Source organism: Hyperolius riggenbachi, chromosome 4 (genome assembly GCF_040937935.1).
Source record: "Hyperolius riggenbachi isolate aHypRig1 chromosome 4, aHypRig1.pri, whole genome shotgun sequence".
NCBI classification, from domain to species: domain Eukaryota; kingdom Metazoa; phylum Chordata; class Amphibia; order Anura; family Hyperoliidae; genus Hyperolius; species Hyperolius riggenbachi.
In genome coordinates, this window is record NC_090649.1 from 262,754,970 (window position 1) to 262,774,752 (window position 19,783).

The window sequence follows — 19,783 nt, forward strand, 5'->3', positions numbered from 1 at the left end:
TATTCCCCTATGGCTTTAAACGCGATAACAAATCAACAGCAAACAATGTCAAGCGCTTATCTGTGCGGTAGCAGCAAAGCGTTTGGCCACAGTGAAATGAGCCTCCAGCAGCCGGCTGTGTAGACTGGCTCTTAAGGCCCATACACACAGCATACAAATGTCTCTCAAGACAGGCAACAGAGGACGGTTTGTGCAACAATTGCTCCGTGTGTTTGCAGCAAGTGACAAAGACTGTCTGCAGACAAGCTCTAGCACGAGAGATCAAACAGTTCAATCCCTTGCAACTTTTGTAGTGCACACCTGTCTTGCAATTTAGAGTTGTTGTGTTGTGTGTACGACCGTCTTAAAGATGGACAGCTTGTGGACAGCTCAGGAGCAGACGATGACGATAACTTTACAAGTCCGTGGCAGATTCATTCTGTTGTGAGATCACTCAGTATGTTGTCACGTGTGTACAATTGTTGCTGCTGACAATTGTCTCTCAAAACTACACGCTGCAATCTTCTATCCTTAGTTCCTGCCTTGCAGCTAAAGTCATTTGTATGCCATGTGTATGTAGGTTTCAGTACAAACTGCAAACTCTAACTTTCACCTCCCACATGATTAATTAGCTGCACAGACCAGGAACAAATGTTGCTGGTTTTCCACACCTGCAAAATCTGAATGACTAGCAGGGAGCTCTGATACATTTAGGCTGGATTTCACAGTGGTCAGTTGCACAACCTGTATTATGTGAACTGCAATGGAGACTAGACATAGACTTTTATACAAAGCCTGCATGCACCCAGTTATAACGCAATCAGTTACAATGCAGAACTGTGAATAAGCCCATAGAATTGTATGGGCAGTGAGTTAACATGCAGAAATATTCTGCAATGCAACTGAGTACTGTGAACAGGGCCTCTGTCTTTACAGAGTTTATATGAGAAAATGAGGATAAACTGTGCATCTGAATTCAAATACACAAGGTAAGCAATCTGAATATTATATGCCAGTATACGCTGAACAGATGGGATTGTTTATTGCTCACAGGTAGGATTTCACTTTAAACACAACCTTGGCATAAATGTAAAAGCCACTGAACACACAGCAGAGATGTCAAACATAAATTAGAAAACCTGCAAGCCACGCACACACACACAAAAAAAAAAAGAAAAAAAAAAAAAAAGACAGCAGGCAAATCCTACTCACTCACTTAAAGGACAACTGAAGTAAAAAGAATATGGAGGCTGTCATATGTATTTTCTTTTAAACAATGCTGGTTGCCTGGCAGCAGCCCTGTTGGTATATTTGGCTGTAGTAGTGTCTGAAACACACTTGAAACAAGCATGTCAGATCTGACAATAAGGTCAGAAACACCTGATCTGCTGCAAGCTTGTTAAGGGACTATGACTAACAGTATAAGAGGCAGAGGATCAGCAGGACAGCCAGGCAACTGGTATGGTTTAAAAGGAAATAAATATGTCAGCTTCCATATACCTCTCACTTCAGTTGCCCTTTAACTTATTAAGTACATTTTTGCATAACTTGGTTTATAGCACTCTTGTAATGGGAGAAATTCACCTATAACTCATCAGATTATAGCCAGACCATCAGCATTACAACCAGGAAAAGGGCATTCATAAGGAAATAAAACATGGCAGCCTAGACGTTTGTCCAAATACAGTTTACCGTGATTTTGCAGAAACTGGTGCAAGTTGCACTCCTACTAGATATCCTAAAACACACTGCCTCTAGGTATGAATGTATTCCGTTTGTCTGTATTATTATGCACCCCTTGTTCGTTTCTTACTTTGTACAGCGCCACGGAATATGCTGGTGCTTTATGAGTCAATAATACTAACAACAGCTAACAATTCCTTGTCCACATTGAGCAAACAGCATCTTGACAATGCATACTGCACAATGCTCTTGATTTGCTGCATGAAGAAAATGTTTTTTACTAAAATGTAGCGGCAAGAAATATAGTAGACCAAGGCAGCTTCAATCAGTTAGCTGGCCTAGCACCTTGCATCAGAACAAGTTTCCACGTTTGTTTTTTCTAATATTGATTGCACCACTGCAGCTTGATGAAGTATAAAGCTATATAGCCATCAATCCCATACTGCTCCAGTTCAAACCCCCTGTGCTTAACATTACAAAGAGTGGACATTTCAGATCAATATTAAATGGGTATTTTGATCATATATTGAGGTGCCCTTACTTTACAGACTGTCCTTTTTCATAATAATCTAACTTCTAACCTATAAAAAACTGTGCTATATACAAACAGCTGTGCCATGGGTAATTAACATTTTTCCAAATATTTGTCTTGTCTTAAGCTGGTAGGTTTTAAGCATACAACTTAACCTTAAGTTGGTAAATTTTCAAAATGATTCCAAAATGTGCAGAGTCAGTGGTTTAGAATATGATCAAAACAAAAAGTGTGCAGAAGGACATATCCTAAAAATAATTCTTGGTTTACACTGTAATCCAGGGAAACTCCCATTTACATAGAGGCTCCTGCAGCCTTAGGCTGGCCCTGTTCTTTTTCAAAGTCCATATCTCTGGCCTGCTCTTGGGCAACTGTCTTCACTGCATGAAGCACATAATTAATACTTGTGTCACTGAACCATCTCCAGGACCCCATGAATGGGTTGTACAGCATTCCCCTCAGAGTGTCTACAACAAAGCCATCTGCAAATAAGGGTAAAATATAAGACTTAATAGCACATCCATATACAATACTCACATATAGAAAAAAGGATAAAGAAATGCAGAGAGATAAGGACAGATTTAACAACACTCTTAAAGGAGTGGTCCGAGGAAAATAAAAAATCCACTTACCTGGGGCTTCTTTCAGCCCCTGACATCCATCTTGTGCCCTCGCCGCAGCTCAGGTGGCTCCTGGTCCCCTCCGGTGGCAAAGCCGACCTCGCCAGGTCGGCTTCCACGTTGGCTCCCTCTGTGCTCCAGCGTGCGGTTCACTGGTCGCGCTGACGTCATCTGGACTGTACAGCGCAGGTGCAGTAGTTCTGCGCCTGCGCTGTACAGTCCAGATGACGTCAGCGCGACTCTGAGAGCCGCTTGCATAGTAGGAAACCTGCGCCGGAGGGGACCCAGGACCACCAGCGTGGAGCGAAGCTGTGAATGGCAGGCAGGGGCTGTAGGAAGCCCCAGGTAAGTGGATTTTTTTATTTGTATTCTGCTTGGATGTGTCTTTTAAAGGACAAACTGTAGTGAGAGGTATATGGAGGCTGCCATATTTATTTCCTTTTATAACCATACCATTTGCCTGGCAGCCCTGTTGATCTATTTGGCAGCAGTAGTGTTTGAATAACACCAGAAACAAGCATGTATCTAATCATGTCAGATCTGACAATAATATCTGAAACACTTCATCTGTTGTATGCTTGTTCAGGGGCTATGGCTGAAAGTATTAGAGGTATAGGATCAACAGGACTGCCCAGCAACTGGTATTGTTTTTAAAGGAAATAAATATGGAAGCATCCATATCCCTCTCATTACAGTTGTCCTTTAAGGTCACCAGCTCGACCTTTAGATAGAACCTTCTCTGATCAGAGAAGAATCTATTGCCTGCCCACACACTGCAGGCAGATTTCGTCCTAGAGCCATCAGATGGGCCAAGAAGCTCCCCCAAGTGTATGTTCCAACCACCTCCCTCCATGCCAATGGTGAGGCTCATCTGTCCACTGCACAAACTTAGAATTAAATACATAGGTCAGCCTCCGTATACCTCTCACTTCAGGTTCCCTTTAAACATCAGAGAACCCCAAGCTGGAGTACACCCTCTCTTCACCCCATCTGCCAGAAGCCACTCTGTCATGCACCACATCATCATTACTCCTTCCCCCCCCCCCCCCCCCATAGCAACAGCAGGCGTGACTTGGGTGTAGCCTTGGGATGTGTCTGTATGAGTTTGTTCCCCGAGCACGATACTGACGAGTGTCACATATTAAAGGTGTTTACGAACCAATACACTAAAAACGTTTGTTTGAGCAAAGGAGGAGTGGTAGCCCAGTTCCACAAATCAGGCATCAGCTGGCAAGTGGAACATGGATTCTGACTGGTTGTTTTGTTCATCTGCTTCACTTTAGCTCTGCACTTTTCTTGACAAAACTAAATATTGCCAGTCAGACCCATATACAGCTTGTGGAATTTCCAAGGTCATGCATAAATAAGTTTCAAGTGTTCAAAACCACATTCCGGTAAGTCTTATAAATGATACTTGCTTGACTCAAGTAGTCTTTCAAGCTCCTCTGGTGGGATGAATTTGTTCCAATCATGCGTGCCCTCTGGAACGATGGACATGATCTTCTCTGCAACCACTATTCCAAAGATGTATGATAGCTGGGTTTTATTGATGGTTGTAATAAAAAGCGAACCACCTGGCTTCCAAAAACAAGATAAAACCTTGTCATTATTAATGGACGTGTAGCCTTTCAATAAATAAATGTTTGCTTGTGGTTAGCAATGTTAAGGCAACAGTACAACAATCTTTACCAACCTTCACTTATGATTAGAGATGGTCAATAAAATGCAAATAATTCAGAGTTGATGCAGGATCGTGCAAATTTTGTATGCAAATCTGAGCATCTTAAAAATGGACCAACTGAATTCCACATTGGTGGGATTCGATTGGCCCATTTTCAAGCTGCGTAAATTTGAATACAAATTTTCTATAATCTTGCATCAACTTAAAATTATTTGCATCTCATTGACCATTCCTACTTATGATTTGTAAGAATGGCAGACCTGTAACCAAGCAATCGCAATACAAGTTTATAGGGAAAGAAACATGGCATCCTCCATATCCCTCTGTTTAGTTGTCCTTTAAGCCTCATACATGCTATAGTGAACTCCACCGCCTCAGGCGAAAATCCTACGTGTGTATAGCTTCCTGTCGCATCTTTAAACAGTAGAGCCAAATGAGTGTTGTACCCCTCCCTACCCTTCACACTGGAAGTCATTCCACCGTGTGCAGCTGTCTTCTGCCCCTCCCTCTGCATTGCGTTGCTTGGTTGTAGCTAGCAATGTGTCTTTATGACACTGTAGCAATAAGTTCCCATTTACCACTGGCCACAGTTATTGGATTTGTAGGCACATTTAGAGTGTACAGTTTCGGACTACTGTTGTCTAGAGGTGGTTAATAAAATGCTAAGGGCTCTTTCACACTAGAGGCTGCGGTAGAAAAGGCTGAAAGTCAGCCTTTTGCTTAACGCCAATACATAGCGTTTTCAAAGCGTTTTACAGCTCATATGAAAACGTCTTTTTTTCTTCTATAAAAATAAGTGAACAAGTCAGCTGTAAAACGCTTTGAAAACGCTGCAGTTGGTGTTTTCCAATGACTATCATTGAAACGCCAACAGCCAACTTCGGCTGTAAACAGCCCTGAAAAAGCTCCAAAACGCCGAGTTAGATGTGAAAGGTAAAATGAAAGTCTATGGACTTTCTTTTACCTAGCAAAACGCCAACTTCGGCCGTGGCGTTAAAACGCCGAAAAATCCCTCTGGTGTGAAAGGGCCCTAAGAATTTCAAGTTGATGCATATGTTTTGGTTAATTTATGCATTTTGGAACTGGACCAGTGAAAATCACCAGCTACTGTACTTGATTGACCCAATTCAAAGCTGCATACATCTGAATAATACCGACAGTTTTCATACTCAAAATTATTAGCATCACTTTGACCACCTCTACAATTGATTGCTATTTGCCGGTATGTATGGGTTTCAGAGACGTTAATTTGGATACTGGTTCCTAATAAGTAGAGTACAAGTAATGCTCTTTTGAGTGTACGGTAGTGTATACTAACCTAAACTGATCCTACCAGGCAAAATATTCCACCAGACACTTAAAGGGAACCAGAGATGAATGTTTCACACAAAATAAACATTTCAATCGATAGCTTCTAAAGAATAAATGCTCTACCTGATAATTTCGCCACTCTGGTGTGCCTTTTTGAGTGTTATCCATTATTGCTCCAGGAAAAATCCAATATGGCCACCGGCTCATACCCATTCTGCTTCCAGGTTATGAGCTGTTCTTGATGTGCTGTCTAGGCTCTATGAGACTATAAACAAGCAGGGCTGCTGCTGCATTCATTATTCTGGTATGCTGTGCAGCTGCCTGTAGGAAGTGTCTCTCATATCATAAAAATGAAACTGCATGATGACTGTACAGTCAGTGCACACAGATCACACAGCCACACTTGTCTGTTCAGCTCCTCCCAGTCATCACAGCTCTGTATGCAAAGCAGGAAAGCTGAGCCAGGAGGGGGCAGGCTTGGGCTTGAAAAGACTTCACAGAAGACTGACTCAGCTATAATGATTCCAGGTCAAACCTCGACTGAATGCTCAGTCGGGGATTCTTATCACAGCTGATAACAGGCATATTTAGCAGAGAAGAATGAAACTAAAAGCAGGGTAAGTGTTTACTGTCATGTTCCCACTGATAAATGTAATAAAATACATGAGGGTGCTTCGTCTCTGGTTCTCTTTAAGCTTAATGTTAACCCCTTCCTGCCACCAATCACCTCTACCCATAATGCAAATTCTTTCTTGACATGTAACCCTAACACCCCCCCCCCCTCCTTACACCCCCTCCTGACAGACAACCCTAAGAACTAAACCTAATCTCCTCCAACCCTATATATTCTCCACTGTTCTCCAGTCAATGAGAACCTTAGCGTACCAGGTCTATAGTCTCTCCAAATGTCTGAAGATTGGCTAATTTCTGGAACAGTGCAATTGAACGGCCGGTTCACACGAGATATCAGCATATGAATGCATTGCTTAGGTCTCTCCATTGCATGGTCCATGGCAATGTCTGCTGCTAGTTTGGAAAAAAAAAAAGCTAAATCCAGTGTCTGGAAAAATGAGTGAAGTCGTACTTTTTAACAGCAAGACACAATGGACAAAAAAAGAAAAGCATCAATGTGAACTGACCCATAAAAAAGAACTGCATTTATCAACCTGTTCATTTTCAGTCCGCTAACCGATCCATCAAAATACATGTAACCGGACATGTTGAAAACAAGCAAATTACATCTTTTTGAATTTATGAGATGGTTGTGGTTTGTTATTAAAGGGACTCCGAGCAGTGCAGAAACTATGGAAAAATGCATATCATTTTAAAGCTCTCTTTCTCCTCTTTCCAATGATATATAAACCACCACCCTACGTCTTTTAGTTTTCGCTATTTTCGCGATTGAAATTGCCGCGACCGCAATTTCGATCGCGAAAATAGAGAAAACTAAAAGGTGTAGGGCAACGATTTAGGTGTTGTCAGAAAGAGGAGAAAGAGAGCTTTAAAATGATATCCATCAAGCCATAGTTATATTGTATTACACAGGACGACACTTTCCCCAGTGTCAGCAGCTCCATTATGCTGAAAGCAGCTGCTGACTTTGACAAAAAGTCGCCCTGTGTAATACAATATAACTATGGAAAGATGGATATCATTTTAAAGCTCTCTTTCTCCTCTTTCTGACGACACCTACATCGTTGCCCTACGCCTTTTAGTTTTCTCTATTTTCGCGATCGAAATCACGGCCGCAGCAATTTCAATCGCGAAAATAGCAAAAACTAAAAGGCGTAGGGTGGCGGTTTATATATCATTGGAAAGAGGAGAAAGAGAGCTTTAAAATGATGCTAATCTTTCCATAGTTTCTGCACTGCTCGGAGTCCCTTTAAGACCCATTTTCTTCCAATCTTCCCATCTTTACATGTCCTTAACCATACTGAGCTGAAATGAGAGGAACATGGATGGTGCCATTACTGACTTTTGCTAATACGTGCCTGGCTGTTGCGCTGGTCTTCAGCTTCCCATACTTTTTGAAATACTAACCCAGACTAAGTACACACACCAATCCAGTGGCTGCATGTGTTCCAGGTGTGTCACACAGTATATTGAAAGCACAACATCAGCATAACAGAACAGGGGAATAAAGATGGCAGCACCTGTACTTCAACTACACGTTTCATTAACAGGAAAAAGTCTTGATGACTAATTCTTTTGAACATGGTATACTGGCAGACTACCACTAAGAATGAAGTAATCAACAAAGGTTAATATGTCCTACCTTAAGTACATGAAAAACACTTTGGATAAAGGCCTCAATGTCATATACATGCTCCACAACTTCTGAGGCCACAACAGCATCAAATTCAACCACATTCTTCTCTGCAAGCTCTTCCAGTGAGCATGACTTGTACTGAATGTTTTTGTCTAAGGCAGGATCAGCTGACTTGTGTAGCTCTGCAGTTCTAATGTTATCTTCTAGAGGGTCTATTCCAGTAACAACAGCACCAAGTCTGCCAAGTGGCTACAGTGGCAAGAACAAACAGAAGTGGTGATAAATAGGACTTATACTTAGGCAATAAGATACATAAAAAGAAATGATTAAAAATACCTATTAATTGTACAAATTATGAATTCATTGAGGACACAAATTTAGAAATTAGCACCTTTGAGGGGCCAGGGTGGTGGTGGGTTTACTAACATTGCTTACAATGGAGTGTTGGGACTAATTCTAAGCCACGTGGGTCTTACTTTTTCTCCTGTTTGTTTTGTGGACCACGAGTACACTGGTCCTTGGCTTGGGAACAGAACAGGTTTCAGGGTAACCATCAGCAAAATCTTTCTTACCTCATCTGTTAATATAACAAAACATACTTGGAATGGATGTTTACAGCTTTCAAACACACAGGACCATTTACTAAAGGCAAGTGAAGTGAACAGAATCCATTTAAAGAGGATCTGTAACATTAAAAATTCCCCTGGGGGGTAGTCACCTCAGGAGGGGGAAGCCTCTGAGGCTTCCCCTTCCTATTGAGGCTTCCCCTGTCCTCCTCCGTCACACGGTGGTCTCGCTGCAGCCCACTGAACAGCGGGCATGTAAATATTTACCTTCCCTGCTCCAGCGCTGGCGCAGCAGCGGTTCTCGGCTCGGGAATAGCCGATCCCAGTCGAGGTCTGCTCTACGCTGTAGAGCAGACCCGACTGAGATTGGCTATTTCTGAGCGGAGAGCCGCAACAGCGCCCTGCTGGAAAAGGGAAAAATAAATATTGCACAGCCTGACAAATTGTCAGCTTTGCATGCAGTGGGCTGCAGCGAGCCCCGTTGGACACAGGACGCCGGGGGAAGCCTCAATAGGATCCTGAGGCTTCCCCTTACGGAGGTGAGTACCCCCCAGGGGAACTTTTTTTATTACAGAGTCTCTTTAAATTGTATTATGTGCAGTGAGAGGTTCACTTCATGTGTGCTTCTTGTTTAGCATCGCAAGCACCTTTTAACTGGACATTTGAAAGCCTGGTTCCAGGAACTAATTTTATTTCAGTTCTGAATACTGTCATCAGAATTTTTATTGAAAGTCAGTGTAGACAAAACCATCAACAGAACAAATTAACAAAAGGTGCTGCAAGGATAATGTTTGCATTATACAGGTAACACAGATATAGCCCTTATTAATGTATCATACAAAGTTTCAATCATACTCGCAATGTGTACAAAAGGTTTACTTTTCACGACAGGTTATCACCATTTCTTTTTATCATACTAATGTTCTCTATCTGTCACTGGTGTACTAAACCAATGGTCAGCCATCTAAACCATATAGGATGGCTGGATTGGAATAGGCTGCTCAGAAGAGGTGGATAACTGGAGCAGGGGTCTACCGACTAACCAGTTGCTTAGTAATTGAATGGTGCATAATCTTAGATAAAGTCCATGTTAATGTGTACCTATGACACCCATGCGAATAATAGTCATCCTGTGACATCTTGCTTGACACAGAATGAACCGGTGCGCTACTCTGAATCAACAAGTAATCATAGATGGTGTTGGAGTTATACCTTGGTTACCTGTCGTTTAACCATTAAGAAGGCCTGAAACATAAGGCCCTAAAGTTGGTGAGAAAAAGAACAGGAAACAACATTTCTAAAGAAAAAAACATGTAACCTAGTGTATCATTCACCAGCGCCTAAGCAAAACGCGTGCATAATCTTCTGTAGGAAATTATCTATATGAAGCCATTTATAATTACCTGACATGTTACGTTTATATAGAGCAAAGAGGGCAGAGAAGCATAGAGGATCTGGAGATTTCCAGTTACTAATTATAATCAGTCGCGCAGCTAAGGAGCTGTGGGTGCAAGTTTTACATTGTGCCCCCCTTCCCCCTCAAGACACCTACAGTGTCAGAGGTGCCAGAAGGGAATGGGGAACAGTTTGTTAATGATTACTACTATTTAAAGCATCTATGTAAGTGAATATTACCTGCACAGGGCCAATAGAGAGCTAATACTGTGGTTGAGGGAGGGCCTCTCAGGGCCCCTCTGGCCCAAGGGCCCCAGTGCAGTCATAACCTCTGCACCGCTTCGCGGTATTGGTTTTTGACCCTGCAAAGTTTGGCATGCGAAAGCAGATGCATTTCTGCGTGAGCATGTCTCATGGTAAGCCATTTTAGCCAGATTTGCACAGCTAGACTTGATAGGGTTAAGCTTGGTGTAGAGCACGCATACATTTTCTTGTGATTGAGCATATTTGCATTCTGTCCTTTGGAGGCAGGTGGTGGATGGCTTGCTCTATGAGTGGGCTGTCTGTGCCTGTCCTCCCCCCGCTTCTGGAGTGATGTGTGTGAGCCAGCCCTGAGCCCCACAGCTCGGGGTGACCCATGCGTCACTCCTTTCCCATGCAGTGCCCCGAGTCGATGCGCAGCAGCAGAACGCAATGGACGTTGAGGTAAGTGCCTGTTTTTAAATTTTTGGGAGATGGGTGCGGATGCCCCCCCCCCCCCGGCGCCGGCCACGCTTGGGGGGTCGTCTGCGCTACCCAGCCTCCTCCTCCGGGGTGTCGCTGTGGTCCCTAGGCAGTGAGAGAGCCTGGGGCCCCGCAGCCCCCCCGGTTGTATGGGGGCAATGGGAAGCCTTCCCGAGGCGCTCCTGGATAGTGCTGCATAGCATGAACTAATTCCCGCAGGGCAACCGCTTCGCGGTATTGGTTTTTGACCCTGCAAAGTTTGGCATGCGAAAGCAGATGCATTTCTGCGTGAGCATGTCTCATGGTAAGCCATTTTAGCCAGATTTGCACAGCTAGACTTGATGGGGTTAAGCTTGGTGTAGAGCACGCATACATTTTCTTGTGATAACCTCTGCACCCCCTATTGCTACGCCACTGGATATAATGCATTGTATTGCCATTATAAATAGTCATGCATTCATCTGATAAGAGGGTTCAATGTATTCTATGTCGAAGCATAATAATGCTGTCTGTGGTGTTAAAGCAGACCTGTACTTGGAACTTACTCTCTGCTCTAAAAGATACACAACAACAGAAAAACATTTCTTCGTACGCTGATACAAATAAATATACAGTGTTTCTACTTCCTGCTTCATGGAAGCAGACATATTGTTGGTATCCTGTGTTGTCAAATGAGCTTATTTGCCTTATCTGCCATGGCAGTCAGGTGACAGGGGAGAGATCAAATTAGAACTTGTGATTTGACACAGATGGGGGGATTAGACAGGCTAATCTCTGTAAATACATACAGGGTGCATTTCTCTCAGTTTTCCTTCTGTCTTGTGCAATATTTCAGGTCCACTTTAAGTTAAAATTTGGAAGCCAGTTGTGTTAATAAATAAATGCACCACTCAAAGAAAGCATAGTCTGCCCTGCAAAAACAATATATAGATAATTTAGGTGTAAATAGTAGCAATAAAGTTATTGGAGAATGAATGGGAGGAGTGTAAAATGTTAAAATTGCTTTAAATTTTTAAAGGGAAATAACCTGTGGTAGGGAAGTGGTTAAATAACTAACAAGATTTTCCTCATAAGAAAGTTCAATGCAAATACTAAAAATTGAATGAACAGCTTTTAATTACCTCAGATAATATTCCTCCACCACAGCCAACATCAAGGATTTTTAAACTGGACAGAGGACTCCCAGTATTAGGACTACAATTCTTGCTCATAAGAATGTCTCTAAAAACATAGAAAACAGTTAAAGTGCAGTCAACTGGGCTTTTCTATATGCAGCTTCCAGAGTTATTGTGCATTTGTTACAGCTCTATAACATGTATTTATATTTTTCATTCTGCATGCTTCACTTTATTGGGAGCAGATCTTAAAGTAAAACTCCACAAAAACTGGAAAGCCTGGAGGAGTGCCGATTGGCATTAGAACAAAATAGCTGCATGAAGTCAGAGCTCCCAACCTGAATATCCAACCACTACCACAGATCAGCACCCCCGGAGTATCCTGCAGCCAATATTGGGAATGGTCACATGGTCAGTATGGGTACCCTCACATACATTTGTATTATTGAATAAAAGATAATATTTACAACATGTATAATAAATATTCTGACATTAGGTATATAATAGTCATTCGGGACATAGGAAGTCAATAATATCAAAAGAAATATCAAATAGCTCAGATGTGGGAAAGGTTGGTTCACATGGGGGAAAAGTGATTCTATAAACTTATCTATGAATTCATAATCTCAATTTTCATGTAACCTGCCAACGATATGAATATATAAACAGAGAAAAGAGAGTTGGCTCCAAGAGCCAACTCTCTTTTCTCTGTTTATATAATAATATCAAAAGCATGACATATTACAACTTGGTAGTACACATAGCTGGTACATATTGGAATGGCCCAAGGTCATATTTATCAATGAGATGGACGACAAAACTAGAAAAAATTAAAAATCAAAAACTTAAACCCATTAATGGCAAAATCTTGAATGTACAATCATAAATGTATATAGTGCAAGGGTAAATTCAGTGAATGCACCTTAAACAGATACTTTAGGTAGTCCCTCATATTTCATAGATGATCATATAATCAAAAGATTGTATCATTGATGGGCACCTTAACCACCCTGGCGTTCAATTAAGATCGCCAGGGTGGCTGCGGGAGGGTTTTTTTTAAATAAAAAAAAAACTATTTAAATAAAAAAAAAACTCCGGCGGCCAAAAGTGACACGGAAGGCCGCAATGAGCGGCCTTCCGTGTTTTGTTTACTTCGTCGCCATGGCGACAAGCGGAGTGACGTCATGGACGTCAGCCGCCTCCGATCCAGCCCTTAGCACTGGCCGGAACTATTTGTTCCGGCTGCGCAGGGCTCAGGTGGCTGGGGGGACCCTCTTTCGCCGCTGCTCGCGGCGGATCGCCGCAGAGCGGCGGCGATCAGGCAGCACACGCGGCTGGCAAAGTGCCGGCTGCGTGTGCTCCTTTTTATTTGGGGAAAATCGGCCCAGCAGGGCCTGAGCGCCAGCCTCCGGCGGTGATGGACGAGCTGAGCTCGTCCATACCGCCCGGCTGGTTAAAGGAGTTGTAAAGTGAGAATAATCTATTACCTGAGACTTCTTCCAGTCCCTAGAAGTGTGCGTCTCTCGCCGCAGGTCCACGCTGCTCCACGCTCCTGCTCTTGGCCCCATACATAAGCACAAGAGGCGCACCCACCTGCGCATGCACAGAAGCCGGCGTCCCGCTACAGGGCCAAGAGCGCATTCGTGGAGCAACGCGGACCTGCGTTGAGGGACACACACACACTTCTAGGGGCTGGAGGAAGCCCTAGGTAAGTTAATCTGGATAAATTACTCCCACCTTGCAACTCCTCTAAGTGGGCATTAGTTTCCCATGGAAAATATTGGCCTAAAACAGATAGCAGCAACTGAGGAACCACTTTTTATTTTTATTTGTTTAGCTTTCTCGCATCTGTTATATGAAGCATTCCCTCTGCAAAATGAGTGGGAATTCTCAACTGCTGACAGCAGTTTATCACATTTTTTAGGAAGAAATTGCTCAACTGGCAGTGAATATACAACACTCTAGGCTGTTCTGGGCCAAGGTGCCTGGTTGGATTAACAGCCAAGAATCAAGCATGTGTACAGGTGTCCCCCAAGGTCACCTAATGATCGGGCATAACAGATCTTTAAAGCAAAACTGGGACCCTCTTTTCCTTCATGGCTGTGCTGCTGTCCATGTAAGAGCCTGGCCACAATGTGCAAGCACAAGTACCGGGCTGCGCAGTAGCACAGAGCCGCTTGTACACAGAGGAAAAAGCAGTGACGGGTGAAAGAGGCGTGTTTGCTCTACGGCTCTGATAGTCTTGGAGACAGGGATAGTTATATACAACAACCAGCCGATCGCCGGTAAGGTACATCGCTTGTCGTGATTGGCTGGTTGTTGTATACTGGGTACCACATACAGTACAGCACCAGTATCTGTACCTGTTTATACAGTATAGCACCAGTACATACAGTACAGTACAGTACACAAATATCCAACAGTCAAGAGGGGTAGTCTTATACGGCGAGTATATCCCAAAATGTATATTTTAACTGGAAAAGTTGGGAGACGTCTTATATGCCGGAAAATAAGGTAGTTTATATTTGACCTTACACACCTAGTTTAACAAACTACTACACCATAAGGGGCTCCTGTGTCTTCTATGTGCTTTTGTCTTCTGAAAGGGTCCTTGGAACCACACCAGACATCTCCTTCTAGGTTTATAAATGTATGGTTTGGGGTGACGCCAGACAAAAGATATGGTCAAACGTAGTGGTAATTGACTGCCAACTGCTCTGCCTTCCAATTCCTCTTCCTGGAAATGACACCTCTGCAAAAATTCAGAGAAGCTGCGTAATTCACTACAGCTCAGTTCATGGGGAAAAACATCTGCATGAAATATGCTTTCTGAAACTTGTTGTGGGGAAAGCATGAAGGGATGATTTTAGTATTAATAAGAAATATTTTCAAATTAAATGTTAATGTGCATAGAGAGATCAGTACTCGCTGAAAAAGTTGTCCTGGGTAGTGGACTGGGAGGAGGAGGAGCGGACGTCATGACGTGAGCACGTGAATCAGCCCGCTCTCCATGGGGTCCTAGCGGAACTAATAGCAATGGCCGCGGGAAGATAGCATGTCCAAGCGGGCGGCGGGGTTTCTATTGATCGAGCGAAGCTGGGATCACTGGTTCCCGACAGACAGCGTGGCTCCGTGAAAGCGTGCTTGGATATATCAAAGCGGATCGGAGATAAGGATCCGGAAGGTGCACTGCGACATACAGAGAGCAGAGGACTCCTGCTGCGCGGTGGTGAGGTGGTAAGCGGGGAAGCAGTGGGGTGAGACTGTACACGGGGCCGCTAAGACTGTATGCGGGGGCTATCTAGCCCGAAGTTAGCCGTCCAGAAAGGTCCCGCTCAGACTCCCCTGCCCCCCCCCCCCCCCTCCACCAGCGCTCACCTAGAGAACGGTAGGAGATACTCACTTTTCCCACTGGGAGACGACAGAGAAACGTATGGACGGTTTGCCGCTGGCCGCTTGATCCCCGCATCATATCAGAGCCCTGCATGTGAAACGTGAAATAAGGAGAATGGCAAGGGGTGCCAGGAAAAAAGGGGCCGAGTCAGGGACAGGACCAGCCGCACCAAAAACACCACAACGTGGGGCAACTGACTTTTTCACCCCTTTAGCGACTAATAGCCCGCGGGATAAGATGGCCGAAAAGCAAAATCGGAATGAACCCAGTGATCCCCAGACACCACAACTACCAAAAAAAAAAGCTTGCCTGGAGGAAGTATGGTCCTACCTTAAGAGGCTGCCTACAAAACAGGACTTATCTGAGCAAACAGAGAAGATCCTGGCAGCCACGCACTCTGAGGTTGCAGGACTGAGAGAGGAAGTTAAAGCAATAAACATCAGAATGGATCAGATGGAAGCGGAACTGTTAAAAACTAAGACAGCGATGGAGGCGCTCCAGCAAGAGAAGAACAAGCAAACTACACTGAACAGAGCTTTGTGCATTCAAATTGAGGATATACAAAACCGATCTAGGCGTCTCAATATCAGGATCAGAGGTCTGCAAGAGACGGTGGGGGCAGAGAGACTCCGTGGGGCCACACAGGAGATTTTTAATAAGCTGTTGAGGAGACCTGCGGATCAAGAAATACTAATTGACAGGATCCATCGTATCATGAGCCCATCTACAAAGCCTGGAGAGAAAGAAAGAGATGTGATATGCCGACTTCACTATTACACAGAGAAGGAAGCTATAATGACGGCCGCCTGGAAAAATCCGGATATCATCTTTGAAGGAAAACCTATCCAGTTATACCAGGATTTGGCGACCTCGACTTTGCAACAGAGGAAGGCTCTTAGGCCATTATTACAGGTGTTGCAGAAAGAGAATGTAGGGTATAGATGGGGTTACCCGTTTTCACTGCATGTTAGAAAGGGAGCCTTGGCGTTTTCTTTAAGGGATCCAAAACCCGCTGAAAACAGAGACACTGCTGGCCTAAAAACTGCTATCTGCTAAATAGAGGGGGGGGGGGGGGGGGGTAGGGATATTAACAGTAACGGAACTTTCCCACACTTGAAAATCCAGATGAAAACCAGGAACAGAGACTTGGAGATGAAGTGGGTAGATAATAAGTAGAGGGGTCCAGGGGGAGATATGGAGAGAACGGGCGTAGTGGATTAGATAAACATCAGTAATAAGGGGGGGTACGACATGGCACTTCCTGTTAAGAGGGATAAAGTAAAGAGGGAGGGGGAGGAGGGGGGGGGGAAAGTAGGGTATAGCACATATGGGATTGCAATTATATGTGGATATGTAAGTGGATTTGGATTGTGGATTTAATGTGTCAAAATGTGTTATATTAGGTGTATGTGCATAATGTGATATATTAGGTGTATATGTATAAGGGTTGTGTACCTAGTTTGCATATAGGTTGTTATTAGGGGTAACGGGCACAATTGAAAGAGAAAATAAGGGATTAGGAGGACAGGGGAATCTAGAATCCCTCGAGGAGGATAGGGGATAAGTGGTGGAAGGGAAGGGACACAGAGGGATGGTGAAAGGGGCCCTCAGGGTCCCCATAAGGGCGTGGGGGGGGATCACTGGGAGGGGTGGGTGGGAGTGAATCCACTGATAGAATAAGGGTGAGTTGAGAGAAGATTGGGAGGATACACAGTATTTAATAAAGTTGAGAAGTTAATGGATTAAGACATGGAGGAGTATACAGTGGGCTGGGGAACACTGTGGGGGCATGGGGTGGGGGTTAGCCGAGGCGATCCCCCAACCCATGCATACTCTTAAGGTAGGAAAAGGGGAAGATAGATTAGGGGGAGGGGAGGAGACAGATATACATTTTTTGGGGGGGATTAGGATGTAGGAGTGGGGGGGGGGGTAGGGGGGGGCACTGGGGTATTGGGTGGTTTTAGTCACATTTGAGGGGAGGGGAGGAAGGGGGAGGCCTGAAGGGACCTCATAGTCACTGGGGATTAGAAGAAGTGTGACAGGGGATGTGAAACCCACCAATGGAAAGATGAGGAGATAGAAGGTATTATAGGAGCTAAATGAGGGAATTCAGTGTGCATGGTAAAGCCCGGAGCCTGACCCATTTCCCTGGACCCATAAGAATATATTTGTATCTGGGAAAGCATTGTAGAGGTGGAGTATGAAGGGAGGGGAGGGAAAGGGGACTAAATAGCAGATAAGTGGAGGGAAGGGACCCAAATCATGGAGGGGCTGAACGTGGATCGTTGGGATGATCCAACTCCGACCTTCATTAGGGCTGGAGGCTCTAAAAAGGCTAGGTAGGGCACTTAGTCAGATGAGAGAAATTCTCAAGAACTCCTCTAGGGGAGTGAGTGGACGACGTCCGCTACAACTAGAAAGACAATATGGAATGGTCTTTTTTATCTGGTGGTGGTTTTTCTTTTCTTTTCACACACTTCCTTTCTTTCTATACACCTTTTAGGGGATTGTCCATCCCTTCATTGTGTCCTGGCAGAGGCAAAAGCAAAGAGGAGGTAAGTTTAATACAAAATGTCTCATCTTAGTTTGCTTTCCCTCAATGTCCATGGTCTTAACGTCCCGGAGAAGAGATCCGTCCTCCTGCAGAAACTCTACAAATCACAAACCCAAATAGCGTTTATCCAGGAGACACACTTTAAAGGGGAGCAACACCCGAAAATTAGCAATAGGAGGTTCCCTACGACGTATTATAGCAATAACCCCGACTCTAAGAGTAAGGGAGTGGCAATTATGGTTGCAAACAGTGTAAGGTTGGATGAAATTGAAATTAGCAGGGACGTTCAGGGTAGGTTCCTGCTGGTAAAAGGGTTATTTAACTCACGAAGGATGACACTGGGGGTGTTGTACGCACCTAATTCGGGACAGGTGGGGTTTATTGAACAGTTCCTGAATAGATTGGACGAGTTCTCCGAGGGATCAATTATTGTCGCAGGGGATCTAAACTTAGCATTGGACCCACACATGGACTCTTCAGGGGGGAGGTCATGCCAATCTAAAAGCGCAATCCAGAGGGTTAGAAGAGCATTGAGTAGACGTCAACTAATTGATATCTGGCGTCTCCAGCATCCCACAATAAGGGATTACACTTTCTTCTCCCATCCCCATAACTCCTATACACGCATCGATTACTTCCTCATCTCCCATAACTTACTATCAGAAGAAATTAAAACTGAGATAGAAAGTGGTACTATCTCAGATCACTGCCCCATTACGTTGCAAGTAGGGTATAGAACAAGAACAAATGGTACATGGAATTGGAGGTTAAATGATTCCCTCTTGAGGAATGGGGAAGTAAAGGATAAGATAACAAGAGAATTAAAACAATATTTTGAAGAGAATGATAAGGAATGTATTGCTCCTATGACCCTCTGGGAAGCACATAAATCGGTAATAAGAGGGATCTTCATCAGGGAGGGGAGTAGATTGAAGAAGGAGCGTGAGAAGGAGACAGCGAATTGCTTAATTGAAATTGAAAGATTAGAACTACAACATAAAAATACTCTGTCAGGGGATACCCTGAAAGAATTGACGAGGAATAGGGAAAAGCTTAAGAACATCCTATTTGGGAAAGCTAGGTACGCGGCAACAAGATGTAAGAGAAATTACTATGAGTTCAGAAATAAGGGTAGCCGATTGCTGGCAAAAACATTAAAACAACAGCAAGTTTCTAATTATGTCCCATTCCTGTGCGATAACCAGGGCCAAAAGCACTATAGAAATGAGTCCCTAACTAGGATGTTTGGGAAATATTACAGGAAGCTATATAAAATAGAAGAGGACCCCGGGGGGGATGGGGGGAGAATGGAGGACTATGTGGCAGCCTCGGGCATGGGAAGACTGGACCCAAGTGTGAGCAATAACTTAGAGGAAATGATCACGGGAGAGGAGTTAACAGGTGCGTTGGGGCAGATGTCAGGGGGAAAAGCGCCAGGACCGGATGGATTCTCACTAGAATATTTTAAAACATTTAAAGACATACTTGAACCCTTCTGGTTGCGAGCTTTGAATTCAATAAGTGCAAAAGATAGCGAGAAAGGACAATTTGGACAGGAATCCCTTATGTCGCATATAACAGTCCTCCTGAAAGAGGGGAAAGACCCTGCATCATGTTCAGGATATAGACCCATATCACTACTAAATATAGATTTAAAAGTGTTCGCAAAAATTATGGCTAATAGACTGTCACCCAGTATGAGAGATCTGATCCATTATGATCAAGTGGGGTTTGTACAGGGGAGGGAAGCAAGAGACAATGTGCTGAGATCCATAGATATAATTCAGTGGATGGAAGCCTCATCTGGCCCTGCGTTATTATTATCTACAGATGCTGAGAAAGCGTTTGACAGGGTCAGATGGGGATTCATCGAAGTAGTACTGAGACAGATCGGGTTGGGGGAGAACATGCGGTCATGGATATTGGCCATGTACAAGAGGCCCGTGGCGAGGATTAAGGTT

At 43.9% G+C, this 19,783-nt stretch overlaps 1 protein-coding gene across 2 annotated transcripts in view; it reads right to left on the bottom strand.

Annotated features, from left to right (window-relative positions):
- Window positions 1-997: 997 nt before the first annotated feature.
- The window catches only part of COQ3 (coenzyme Q3, methyltransferase), a 43,783-nt gene continuing 24,997 nt past the window's right edge, over window positions 998-19,783 (bottom strand). For both annotated transcript variants that reach the window (XM_068279417.1, XM_068279416.1), the window contains 4 exons: window positions 11,881-11,980; window positions 8,082-8,324; window positions 4,233-4,392; window positions 998-2,676 (listed from right to left, as the gene is read on the bottom strand). In XM_068279417.1, the coding sequence (XP_068135518.1) occupies window positions 2,489-2,676; window positions 4,233-4,392; window positions 8,082-8,324; window positions 11,881-11,980 (691 nt within the window). In that variant the 3' untranslated portion in view covers window positions 998-2,488. The remainder of the gene's footprint in view (window positions 2,677-4,232; window positions 4,393-8,081; window positions 8,325-11,880; window positions 11,981-19,783) is intronic.